The sequence below is a fragment of the Podarcis vaucheri genome, assembly GCF_965113315.1.
Source record: "Podarcis vaucheri genome assembly, chromosome: 6".
In the NCBI taxonomy this organism is placed as follows: Eukaryota; Metazoa; Chordata; class Lepidosauria; order Squamata; family Lacertidae; genus Podarcis; species Podarcis vaucheri.
This window is the reverse complement of record NC_138764.1, coordinates 5658343-5671416: the sequence shown is the minus strand read 5'-3', so window position 1 is coordinate 5671416 and position 13074 is coordinate 5658343. Positions and strand designations below refer to the sequence as shown.

At 44.5% G+C, this 13074-nt stretch overlaps 1 protein-coding gene across 13 annotated transcripts in view; it reads right to left on the bottom strand.

Annotated features, from left to right (window-relative positions):
* PRRC2C (proline rich coiled-coil 2C) overlaps positions 1–13074 on the bottom strand; it is an 80956-nt gene that overhangs the window by 38894 nt on the left and 28988 nt on the right. For all 13 annotated transcript variants that reach the window (XM_082228986.1, XM_082228987.1, XM_082228995.1 and 10 more), the window contains exons 14-18: positions 12651–12903; positions 9241–9454; positions 5417–7792; positions 1838–2043; positions 1325–1479 (exon numbers count right to left, since the gene is read on the bottom strand). In XM_082228986.1, coding sequence (XP_082085112.1) covers positions 1325–1479; positions 1838–2043; positions 5417–7792; positions 9241–9454; positions 12651–12903 — 3204 coding nt within the window. The remainder of the gene's footprint in view (positions 1–1324; positions 1480–1837; positions 2044–5416; positions 7793–9240; positions 9455–12650; positions 12904–13074) is intronic.

Here is a 13074-nt window from a genome sequence, read left to right as displayed (position 1 = left end):
ATACTATCATGACTTTCTAAGTCTAGAATACATGAATTCTCTAATGTCATCCATTCCTTCAACCAACAAAGGTATACTCTCATATCTGGCAGGGAACAACCTCCTCTCTCTTTTGCATCTATCAATATTTTATATTCGGTTTTTTCCCTTGCCAAATATATTTAGAAATATCTTTTTGCCCTGTTCCTTTCCCAGGGAAAACCCAGTTTTTAGTGCTAAATTGGAGAAAGCCCAAATTGCCGTGTGCTCCAATTTAGTGCCAAAGGACTGTTTCGAGGTTTTCTGCATGGGAAAGCAGCAGGATAAGAGGAAGTGTGGAGAAGCCCTCAGTCCAGAGAACACTCAGCGGCTCAAGCAAAGGATTTGATCTTAGAGCTGTATTGAGAAATCTGCCATGAACTGCAAGCAGCACGCCAGACCTTCAGTGACTATCAGGAAGCACTGTTAGAGCTAACTGGAATTTAAGCAACTTCCCAAATAAGACCAATGAATACGGGTAAGCAAGAATAAAGACTGAAATGTGTTGCCATGAAGGGTTAGGTTTACAAATTCCACCACAGGTTTTGACATTTCTGAAGAAAGTTTATTTATTTATTCTGTTTCAGTCTCCACCAAAGGGCCAGCAAGCCAGCAAATAAATAAATAAATCAGGGTTCCTGTCAAATAAATAAGAAATTCACTACATTTTTTAAAAAATAAACATCGTAACTGCATCATCCAAAACTGAGCAACTCAGCATCCTTCTGTGAGAACAGGAGCTTGTGGGTAGCCTGACAGGATGACACCATGGAATAAGACTACAGTGGTGCCCCGCAAGACGAATGCCTCGCAAGACGAAAAACTCGCTAGACGAAAGGGTTTTGCGGTTTTTGAGCTGCTTCGCAAGACGTATTTCCCTATGGGCTTGCTTCGCAAGACGAAAACATCTTGCAAGTTTGTTTCCTTTTTCTTAACACCGTTAATACAGTTGCGACTTGACTTCGAGGAGCAACTCATAGGACGTGGTGTGGTAGCCTTTTTTGAGGTTTTTGGTGATTTCTGAAGCTTTTGCAAAACTTTTCCGACACCGTGCTTCGCAAGATGAAAAATTCGCTAGACGAAAAAACTCGCGGAACGAATTAATTTCGCCTTGCGAGGCACCACTGTATTTCAGAATGTAACCAGCTCAAGTGAACAATGCTTTTAGAGAAATCTTGCTACTGAGTTATTCATGCAAGTGTGAGCTCACAATGGAGGGCAGGAATGCATTGCATATGCACATATTAAATAATGTGTACAAAAAAGGTGCCTGGGACAGAGAGAGATTATACATATGATACTAAACCTGCACTGTTTGCTCTTCCTTCTTCCTGCGTTCCTCGTCTTGCAGGCGTTTTTGCTGCTTTTTTGATACCACTTCAGTAAAACCATCATTGTTCAAATTGGACTGGGAATCTTCAACTACTGTCACTTCAGGGTGGTCATCAATAATCACAACACCTGTAGTGAAGGTCCGAAATTTAGTTATAATTAACCCCTATTCAAATAAATGAAGCCATCATCTGTGGGGTTGGTTCAAATGGCAGAAAAAAACCAAAATAAAATACTATTATACTGCAGACCCATTTATGCACATTCAGTATGTGTGCATATGCCGAACCCGGAAGTGATCCTAAAAGTCACACAAGAGGCAGAGTAGGGCATGGTGAAATGGGGGGGGGGGGTTTGCAGCCTTTTTCCAATGGTGTTTCAAATATACACAATTTCACTGATGTGTGCCTCGGAACATAACCCCCACGTAAATGTGTGTGTGCCTGTAATACATTTAAGATTCTGAAGAGGAGCTTCCAGTACATACTTGCATAGTTGTTAAGGTCAAATTGAGAAATTGCATCCACTTTCTCTTTCGGTTTCTTTGGACCAGCTTTGGGCTCTTCTCGCTTCTTGATGTTGGGATCTTTGGAACCTTTCAGCGCAGCAGCACTGTTCCCACTTTCTTCTGGATGTAAACTGCTCCCAACTGTTTCAGCACTAATCACAACTGCAGCTTGTTCTTCAAATGGTCTGTATCATAAACACAAAATGAGATAGCATTGTACAGCAAAAGGTGGTGGAGAAGGGAGAGACAGAGCTACATAGAACTTTAATAAGACTTTAGTTGAAGCTAACACGCTCCAAGAAAAAACTAATGGGAGTTGCATTTGGTCTAGTTCAAAACTTAAGTGGGTGAAATTGTTCAACAATAATTTAGAGGTAGAACTTAACTACAGGAGTGCTATTGATATTTCCCTGAAAATACCAAAAGTGGGGATTTTACCGGGGGGGGGGCACAAACCTGGTGGTAGAATACATGACTTGCATGCCCTGACATGTCCTAGTAGATACAGCTGTGAAAGAGTCCTGCCTAAAAGCCTTGGAGCAGCTGTCTGTCTGTTTAGGTTAGATGGACCAACGGTCTGACTCTACGTAAGACAGGTATCTTTGTCCCTGCAGACTTATACATTTGTTTTGAGTATAGCCTATTTTAATGGCAAGAAAGGGATCTCTAGATGTTTTGATTCAGATACAGTATAGGAAACTGTATCTGATGAAACACTTCTCCCAACAACTTCTAAAGGCAAATTTGTAGATGCTAGAAACACCTACTGGAGGAGTTGCTGTTTCAGAGTTGTAGGCAGTGCTAGTCCTACTCTGAATAATTTGACTCTGAATAGTTTAGAACTATTAATTTAAGTGGGTCTAATCCGAGTATAATTTAATTGGATATGACCCTCAAATTTGTTTTTCCTCTGCCTACACTGAGCTACAAGGACTGATCAAGGTGCTCAGGCTCAGAAGCCTATTTGGTTAGCTAAAGAGATTCTGTTTTAGTAAGGTGTTTGGGAAAACTCCTGGAACTGGTGCAGAAAATTATACTTCCTCACCAGACTTTAACACAAAAGAGTGACTCAATTCCACAACTTGTATATGAGGAAATAAACTTTAAAAAGGTAGAAAGCAGTTGGGGTTACAGGTGCCGGAGACAAGAATAATTAGGGGCAAGCATCATTGCTGGATGGTGGTTTGTTCTTCACAGCTGTCTGTCTCTATCCATAATTATCACCTCAATTTTCCATTTATTTTGCAATCATTAGATACCACTTATCAAAGCTACAGATCATCAGCTTCTTATAGCAAAATTCAAGCTCAAACTGAAGAAAGTAGGAAAAACCACGGGGCCGGTAAGATACAATCTAAGTCAAATCCCTTATGAATATACAGTGGAAGTGAGGAACAGGTTTAAGGATTTAAATTTGGTGGACAGAGTGCCTGAAGAACTATGGATGGAGGCTCGTAACATTATACAGGAGGCAGCAACTAAAACCATCCCAATGAAAAGGAAATGCAAGAAAGCAAAGTGGCTGTCTAAGGAGGCCTTACAAAAGCGGGGGAGAGAAGGCAAGCAAAATGTGAGGGAGATAGTGAAAGATACAGGAAATTGAATGCAGATTTCCAAAAAATAGCAAGGAGAGACAAGAAGCCCTTCTTAAACAAGCAATGCAAAGAAATAGAGGAAAACAAGAGAATGGGAAAAACCAGAGATCTGTTCAAGAAAATTGGAGATATGAAAGGAACATTTCGTACAAAGATTTCCATAATAAAAGACAAAAGTGGAAAGGACCTAACAGAAGCAGAAGACATCAAGAAGAGGTGGCAAGGATACACAGAGGAACTATACCAGAAAGAAATGGATGTCTCGTACACCCCAGGTAGTGTGGTTGCTGACCTTGAGCCAGACATCCTGGAGAGTGAAGTCAAATGGGCCTTAGAAAGCACTGCAAATAACAAGGCCAGTGGAAGTGATGGTATTCCAGCTGAACTATTTAAAATTTTAAAAGATGGTGCTGTTAAGGTGCTACACTCAACATGCCAGCAAATTTGGAAAACTCAGCAGTGGCCAGAGGATTGGAGAAGATCAGTCTACATCCCAATCCCAAAAAAGGGAAGTGCCAAAGAATGCTCCAAATACCGCACAATTGCACTCATTTCACACGCTAGCAAGGTTATGCTTAAAATTCTACAAGGCAGGCTTAAGCAGTATGTGGACCGAGAACTCCCAGAAGTGCAAGCTGGATTTAGAAGAGGCAGAGGAACCAGAGACCAAATTGCAAACATGCGCTGGATTACGGAGAAAGCTAGAGAGTTCCAGAAAGACATCTACTTCTGCTTCATTGACTATGCAAAAGCCTTTGACTGTGTCAACCACAGCAAACTATGGCAAGTTCTTAAAGAAATGGGAGTGCCTGATCACCTCATCTGTCTCCTGAGAAATCTCTACGTGGGACAAGAAGCTACAGTTAGAACTGGATATGGAACAACTGATTGGTTCAAAATTGGGAAAGGAGTACGGCAAGGCTGTATATTGTCCCCCTGCTTATTTAACTTATATGCAGAAGTCATCATGTGAAAGGCTGGGCTGGAAGAATACCAAGCCGGAATTAAGATCGCTGGAAGAAATATCAACAACCTCAGATATGCAGATGACACAACCTTGATGGCAGAAAGTGAGGAGGAATTAAAGAACCTTTTAATGAGGGTGAAAGAGGAGAGCACAAAATATGGTCTGAAGCTCAACATCAAAAAAACGAAGATCATGGCCACTGGTCCCATCACCTCCTGGCAAATAGAAGGTGAAGAAATGGAGGCAGGGAGAGATTTTACTTTCTTGGGCTCCATGATCACTGCAGATGGTGTCAGCAGTCATGAAATTAAAAGACGCCTGCTCCTTGGGAGAAAGGCGATGGCAAACCTAGACAGCATCTTAAAAAGCAGAGACATCACCTTACCAACAAAGGTCCGTATAGTTAAAGCCATGGTTTTCCCAGTAGTGATGTATGGAAGTGAGAGCTGGACCATAAAGAAGGCTGATCGCTGAAGAATTGATGCTTTTGAATTATGGTGCTGGAGGAGACTCTTGAGAGTCCCATGGACTGCAAGAAGATCAAACCTCTCCATTCTGAAGGAAATCAGCCCTGAGTGCTCACTGGAAGGACAGATCCTGAAGCTGAGGCTTCAATACTTTGGCCACCTCATGAGAAGAGAAGACTCCCTGGAAAAGACCCTGATGCTGGGAAAGATGGAGGGCACAAGGAGAGGGGGACGACAGAGGACAAGATGGTTGGACAGTGTTCTCGAAGCTACAAACATGAGTCTGACTGGGCTGCGGGGGGCAGTGGAGGACAGGACTGCCTGGCGTGGTCTGGTCCAGGGGGTCACGAAGAGTCGGACACGACTAAACGACAACAGCAATCAAAGCTACTTAACTCAAACCACTACCCATTGAATGGTCATAGCTCTTTAAACTAATTTGGTGAAGTGAATCTATTTTTAAGTTTCCAGTGAACTCAGTAACTGAATGAAATTTCTGTATCAATCTTCCAGTGGCAAACATACTTACCCCCTTTTCCCAGTTCTTGTTGGAGGGCCACTTCTCCTTTCATTTCTTGGCCCTGAGAAGTTCCGTCCAGATTTGGGTGGTCCACAATTTCCACGACGATTTTGCCGATCAATCCCAGGCCGCTGACTGGAAAAACTTCTCTTGGCTATTTCCCTTTTTGGGGCTAGTGTGCTTTCCCCAGTCTTAACAGTTACCTGTGCTGTAACATCTGCTAATTTTTTTTCATCCCTCTCACGCCTCTCATTGAAATCACTACTTTCTGAAGCTGTTTCCCACTCCTCATTTGCTTGGTCTGAGGAGTTCTGATTGGACAAGTCTGGTGTCTTACTTCCTGACACCTCCAAAGTAGTGCTTGGCTGTTCATTAACTGCGCTACTCATTGCAGCACTTGATGATGAGCTGGTTGTGGCTTCACTTATTTTTGATGCTGCCTCTCTCTCTTTTAGACGCCTAAAGCGTGGTGGCTTATCTTGCCTGGGAGGTCGTGCAGGTCTTTGCCTACGAGGCCTTTCCCGAGTAGGATCAAATTTTCTCTCAAACTTTGCAGGTGGCCTTTTATCCAGTGATATAGAACCATAATTGTCATGCCTTTGTGGGGGCTCCCCATCTTCAAGTTTGGGGGGTTCCATCTGCCTCGGGTTCCACTGATTCTCTCTGTATCCTGGTTTCCTAAGAGTAGACGGCCGAGGTGGACGGCCAACTGGATCTCTACCCCCACGTCTGAACATGCCCCCCCTGCCACGTCTAGAAGGTTCTCCTTTAGGAAGAAATCCTGGTTTGGGTTTATTCTCATCTTCCCTCCCGTAAGTTTTGTCTAAAACCCTATTGTCCCCTCGGATATTATTTTCAGGTTTATAAGACAATATGGCTTTTGCAGGCTTTTTGACATCTGCCTTTTCTTCTCTCTTTGGGTGTCTGCCTTTGCTTAGGCTGTCCTTGTCTGAAAGAAGGGTGTCACTTGCGCTTTCATGCACTTCACTGTCAGAGTCAGTTTCTGAGCCTCTCTGTCTTCGCCGTTTTGGAACTACTTCAAAATCAGAGCTCTCACTACGGGTTTCACTCTCCTCTCTCTGCCTAAGAGGACCAGAAGGCACATGCTCCACTCGAGGCTTGGTGTCTCTGTAATGTGGATAGTCTCTATTGTGGCCTCTCCCACCTCGACCCCTGCCTCCATAGGAACCTCTGTAGCTTCGTCCTCTAGAATAATATTCTCCACGTCCCCTGCCTCTGTACCCTTGGTCTGGAAACCAGTCCCTATCCCTAGCTTCTTTCCAGTATGTTCTGGGAGGCAAACCAGGTTCTCTTTTCACAGGTCTAGTTTCCATACGAGGTCTCTCTACAGTTCGTTCTTTGCTGATTACTTTCTCTGGCTGCTTTTCTTCCTTTGTTGTGCTGACAGGCTGCTGAACTGGTAGCTGCTGGATAGTAAGGGATGGAAGCTCAGCAGTAATTTGTGGACTAGGCAGCTGTGGAGCTATGGGTGGAGATGTCTGTACTGCAGGTGGCTGCTGAGACACTGGTGGTGCAATTGCAGGCTGCTGGACAATGAGAGGCTGCTGCACAGCAGGTGTAACTGTGGGCTGCACAGGAGCATCTGCGCAGTCTGAAGCTTGTGGTGTGCTTTGCAATGCCTTTTTACCACCAGTGGTGGTCTTCTCTGGTTCTAGCCTGGGAGGTGGAACCTGAGACTGTTCCTTTTTCTCAATCTTGCTAGCTCTCTCATTTGTCAGTTTTTCTCCCTCTCTCTCCTTCTTTTGTTCACGCTCTTCTCTTTGTTCACGCTCTTCTTTCATATCTCGAAGGATAGGCTTTTTAATAGGACCAGACCTTCTCACTGGCCTATCACTACCTTCCTCTCTTCTCCCATAACCTGGTCTTGGACCCCACCTAGTTTCAGATTTAGGCTTAAAGGGTTTTTCAGGCTTTGGTCCTTCAGACAGCCTATTAGTTACAAACACTTCTTTTTTCAGTTTACTATCTATTCTTTCAAGAATTGGTTCTTTTGGCTCAATGTGTCTGCTGCTGACTTTGGAAACATTTGATTGTGTATCATTTGCTTGGTCTTCAAATTTCAGAGAATGGCTTGACCCATGAGAAATGCTCTTCAGGGAAGTATTGCTCTCTTCTACAAGCATTTCTTCTTCCTTGGAGATTTGGGAGACATTTTCTGCATTTACATCAAAACTCAACGCAGGAGCAGGTGTGTCAGTTTGGTGAGGCTGAGCATCTTCTAAAGACGTGGCTGAGGTCTTCTGTACACTCATTTCACTGGGTTCTTTGAAGAAGTCCACCTTTGTCTGAGAGTCCAAATGAATCTGTTCTGCTGCATAAACCTCTTGAACAGCTATGTGTTCTTGATCCAGAAGTGCCTCAGGCCTAAAAGAAGGAAACCACAATTTAAGTTGAATTCCTATCAAAGTCTCTATATATTAGACATGATAAAAAGAATGCAGGACAACTGTTGTAGGATTAGCCCATACAATGTTCACAAGAGACAGAAAATCATTTCTGGAGAGCATTTTAGCTAATGAACTTGTGGTGGGGGACGAGGATAAAACAGGGGTGGCTAGCCTTTGGCCTCCAGATGTTGCTGGATTACAACCCGCATCACCCCTGCCCTGACAACTGGCCATGCCAATAGTGTCCGTGCCCACCCCCAAATTGCACTAACAAACCCCCGAAGCAGCCAATTAGGAAGAATCATTCTGCCGGTCACTTCAGATTCAATAAAATATATGAGGTACACTGAATGTTCTAGCTGTATTACTGAAGGTCTACCATGCAAAAAACTCAGCTCGCTGTATACCTTCATATTTGAAAGTGTACAAAGCCAGAGCAGTTACCAAGATCATCGTCAGAGTCCAACCTTGCATACTGTGGATTAATGAATCCCTAGAGAGAGAACACAAACTACCCATTTGAGAAATATCTTTTGTGTCCCTAATATAGTTTTACAACTTGAAGCAAGGCATTTGTTATTTGCAAACAACAGTGTTGCCCCTTGCAATTGGTTACTGGATTTTATGCTCAACACGCTTGGACTATCAGAAGAAGAAGAGAAGAGTTTGGATTTGATATCCCGCCTTTCACTCCCTTTAAGGAGTCTCAAAGCGGCTAACATTCTCCTTTCCCTTCCTCCCCCACAACAAGCACTCTGTGAGGTGAGTGGGGCTGAGAGACTTCAGAGAAGTGTGACTGGCCCAAGGTCACCCAGCAGCTGCAGGTGGAGGAGCAGAGACGCGAACCCGGTTCCCCAGATTACAAGACTACTGCTCCTAACCACTACACCACACTGGCTCTCACAGAAGCTTTGTCTGCAGGCCAGATCCCAACCTCCCCCAAAGACCCCTTTGACAGCTGACATCAGGTAACAACTTCAAAAGGCCCCACTGAAAGTGAGTCCCTTTGCACTGTGAACACCAAACAGCTAAAAGCACACATTCAAAGGTCTTGCTTTCAGCTTCAGACCCCTCAGATGCACCCATCAAGAACTCCCTAGTGCAACACATCCCAGTGAGATTCCTTAGCAGTGAGCTATCCTTGTAAAAGAACAAGTGGGAGCCCATTTTAAGCTCATAATTGTTCCTTTGCAGCTGCATCCTTACCTATATATCAACTGGCATCACATATGTCTGGTATTAGGCAACAGGAAGTGGCTTGGGGAAACAATTGTGTGGGCCAAATTAGAACCCTAGATGGATCTGATTTGGCCCATGAGCCAGATATTCCCTAGGCCTGTTTTATGGTATGTGAAATGCACAAGATGCAATAGGATAATGCAGAAAAAGATAAACAGAATACAGTAAGAGAACCCCAAAGCTTACCTTAGATCTTCAGTGTCTTCTAGGATTTTGGGGGGATTGCTAGTCTGCTGAGGCTCTGCATGAGGATATGGTTCTGGCCCCCACACCATGCGCGGTTCTGACAGAGGAATAGCATGCTCCCTTGCTGATCGAGTAACATGATCAAAAGAGTCCGCAGCAGTTCCTGCCCCCTCCATCTGGTCCCTTCTTAGAAGTGGCTTAGGAGGCATTATTCCTATAATGGAGATATTGAAATTAAGAAGTCAAACCATACAGCTCAAAAAAGTTACTGAAAGGTCAGCGGTTCAAATCTATGTGACGAGGTGAGCTCCCATTGCTCTGTCCCAGCTTCTGCCAACCTAGCAGTTCGAAAGCATACCGCTGCTATGGGAAGGTAAATGGCGTTTCCGTTCCGTTGTGTCAGAACCCTACACATCAAGATGATCTTACAAATGGAATTTTTAAATTTAGAAGCTGTTAATAAAAAATTTCCTCTCACAAAGAAATTTTGTTGTGGAGTGACTTTTCTAAGGCTTGTAAAGTTTTCTTCATGAAGTACTGTGACAGACTCACTAGCATACAACATCACCGTACTTAGAATCTGTGCCTAGCACAAAACTCTACAAAGGCTAGAACCTTCCTGTTGCCCATTAAAAAATATAGCAGCACATTTTGAAAGCATCTTAAGATCCCTCCCCTCTTCACCATGGCAAATCCTGACTTTTGAATATGTTCTGTGGAAAGAAAGGCCTAAAGGTAACAGAGTACAACTGGCAGCATTTAATGTAATGTTTAGTAATGTTACTAATTACTGAATACCAGCATCAGTAATTTGTTTTCTTTTAAGCTCTGTTACAAATAGGAAATTGCTGATTTCCGATTTGTAACAGAGCTTAAAAGAAAACAAAAACAAAAAAAGCACCTGAAGCTTTCTGCTGTCTGTCAAAGAGATATCTTAGCCAGACTCCTCTGAAATGAGCAACAACTATGCCATCACAAGTAAAACCTACATAGCAATTTTCTTGATAGACTGTGCCCAAGGACAATGCAATTTCTAGAGAGCTTTCCTAAGCTGGACAGAACTCCAATAAAGTGCCTTAAGCCCACAGAGAGGGGTTGGGAACAGGAAGAAGACTCTGGAATTACAGTGGTACCTTGTTTCTTGAATTTAATCTGTTCCAGGAGTCCATTTGACTCCCGGAACAGTTCAAAAACCAAGGTGCGGCTTCCAATTGGCTGCAGGAGCTTCCCGCGCTCAATCGGAAGCCGCACCAGATGTTCGACTTCCAAAAAACATTTGCAAACCAGAACACTCACTTCTGGGTTTGCAACGTTTGGGAGCCGATTTCCCCCCGACAACTAAGGTGTTTGACTCCCAAGGTACCACTGTATCTTAATCATCCCAAGAACAGGTCAGGTGGTAGGATTCCACTGTGCATCACCGAAAAAACATTTCAAAGGAATGTAAAACAGGATTTTGCCCACACTTAATCCTATATGCCCCTCAAAGAATGGGTTCAGCTGACTTGGAGGAGAAATAAACATGCAGAAATCCCAAGAGGGGGAAAAGATCAGATGAAAAAAGGTAGCAGGGACTGGGACCCACACCCTGCATTGAAGAGCTCAAGGAGCCTGAACAAAGGTTATAAAGGCAAGCCTAAATGCACTTAATCACCCCTCCTACCTCTGTTGAATTTGCAAAGGGGAAGGGGAATGAAACGCAGCCGTGAGGCTTGCTCACAGTCCTAAGAACTGTGGGCCAGGAATAAGCTCAGCCTGGAAAGAACAGTGTTCACTACGGCTGTCTTCTTTCTCTCCCTTGCCTACAAAAGAGGAGCCTTCCACAAATCAGATAAAAATCAGCATAACAGTGCAGACTTGGAACTCATTCACTATAAAGGCAGGAGAAAAGACTTTAGGGAGGTAGGAGGTATCCCTAGAGCAGTGTTTCCCAACCTTGGGCCTCCAGCTGTTTTTGGACTACAACTCCCATCATCCCTAGCTAGCAAGACCAGTGGTCAGGGATGATGGGAATTGTAGTTCAAAAACAGCTGGAGCCCAAGGTTGGGAAACACTGCCCTAGAGCAGTGTTTCCCAACCTTTTTTGGGCAAAGGCACACTTGTTTCATGAAAAAAATCTCGAGGCACACCACCATGCCAGATGGGGAAAGGTCACTTTTTACTTATGTAAAAAAAAAAAAAAGTAACAGCATAGAAGGTAATGGTTAGGCTAGCATCCCTCTTCCAAATATGCTAGGTTTTTATTTGCAGGGACTGTTCTACATGGGAAAGCATTCAGCACTGTCATTCTCCCATCTGCCATCTGAATTGGTACTATTCTGGGTCAACTTAATCTGCTGCATGTGTAGATGAAAATGGCACCAAGTGTGGGGGAGGGGGCAGAACAGGTTTCAGATACAGGATATTAAGCATACACGTACTTCAGATTGAACTGGTTGCTTGCTTTGCAAGTTTTCATTTCCCAAATGACTGCCTTGGCAAGCGCAATACCTACCAGGCTCAACGCCGGTCTCGCGCTGCCGCTTCCCGCGCTCTCAAGGACCCGGGAGGAGGAAGGCGTGAAGGCAATCCCGAAGGCGCGAAAACCTCGCGCATGCGCAGGCCTTCCGCCTGCAACAGCCCAGTAGGCCGGCCGAAGCGAGCGGCGATGGGATGTGGTAGGGAGCTCGCTCGCTGCCCCGCGTGTGCCTATGTGGGGCACGTTACAGCCCCGTGACATCAGCGCCACGCAGGCAGGCAGACGGCGAGAGCCCCGCGCTGGGCGGCCTCTCCTCGCTGCCGCCGCCCCGCCTCTCGCCGCCCGACTCGCCCGCCTCCCTCCCACGGCACACCAGGCAACGTCTCGCGGCACACTAGTGTGCCGCGGAACACCGGTTGGGAAACACTGCCCTAGAGATCAGCCATCATGTAATCATAGAAGAAAAATATGTTTGGACCACTGGGATAACAGCAAACAGACATAAACCACCCCTTTTGAAAACAACAGCAATACAGCAACTCTCTAATTTAGCAGTCAGTGAACATCTACGAAATAAACTGGGCAGCCAGATGTAGTGGAACACACCACATACGACAATAAATTAAATTGCCAAAATTAGAGTACCATAATTCCACACAAGAACAGGTTTTGCTAGGATATAACAAAGGTGTAAGATGCACCTCTTTTAAGAAGGAGTTCCACTAGCAGGATGCAAATACAGAAGCAACTTCTTCAGTAGCCATCACTCTAAAATGAGCCAACCAAAGGAGGATCTCAACTGCCATACCGATTCACATTAGAGTAGGCAAACCATTAGGGACCTTTGTCCCAAACCATTTAGGGCTTTAGAACTCTAAAGAAGCACTCTGAATTGTGTCGAGCAACAAATTGGGAGCCAACTAAACACCTTTAGTATAGGTGAGATTTGTACCTGGATGCATGGGCGGCATATCCATAGCAGGCCTTCCCGACATCATTCGTGGATCCACGTAAGATTGCATCATGAGCCACCGTGGATCAAAGCCCATAGAAGCCAAATGCGGGGGATGTGGCTGCATGGGCTGATAAAGCGGTCTATGCGGTGGTGGGGGAACAGGGCCAGCAGAAGGCTGAGAAGGTGTAGACTGTGGTAGGACCCCTTGCTGCTGCTGCTGCTGCTGCCACTGTTGCTGTTTCATCTGCTCCTATAAAGCAAGAGAAAATATGAATTTTTTTATAAGCTATAGCAAATTGCTTTTAAACAAGTTTTTCCCCTAAAAATGTTTTAGGCACCTGATTTCAGAGCTTTTTTGGCTATGCTCCAATTCCAATTGAACCCAATAATTCACTGGTACACACATAATGCTCTTAAGCTT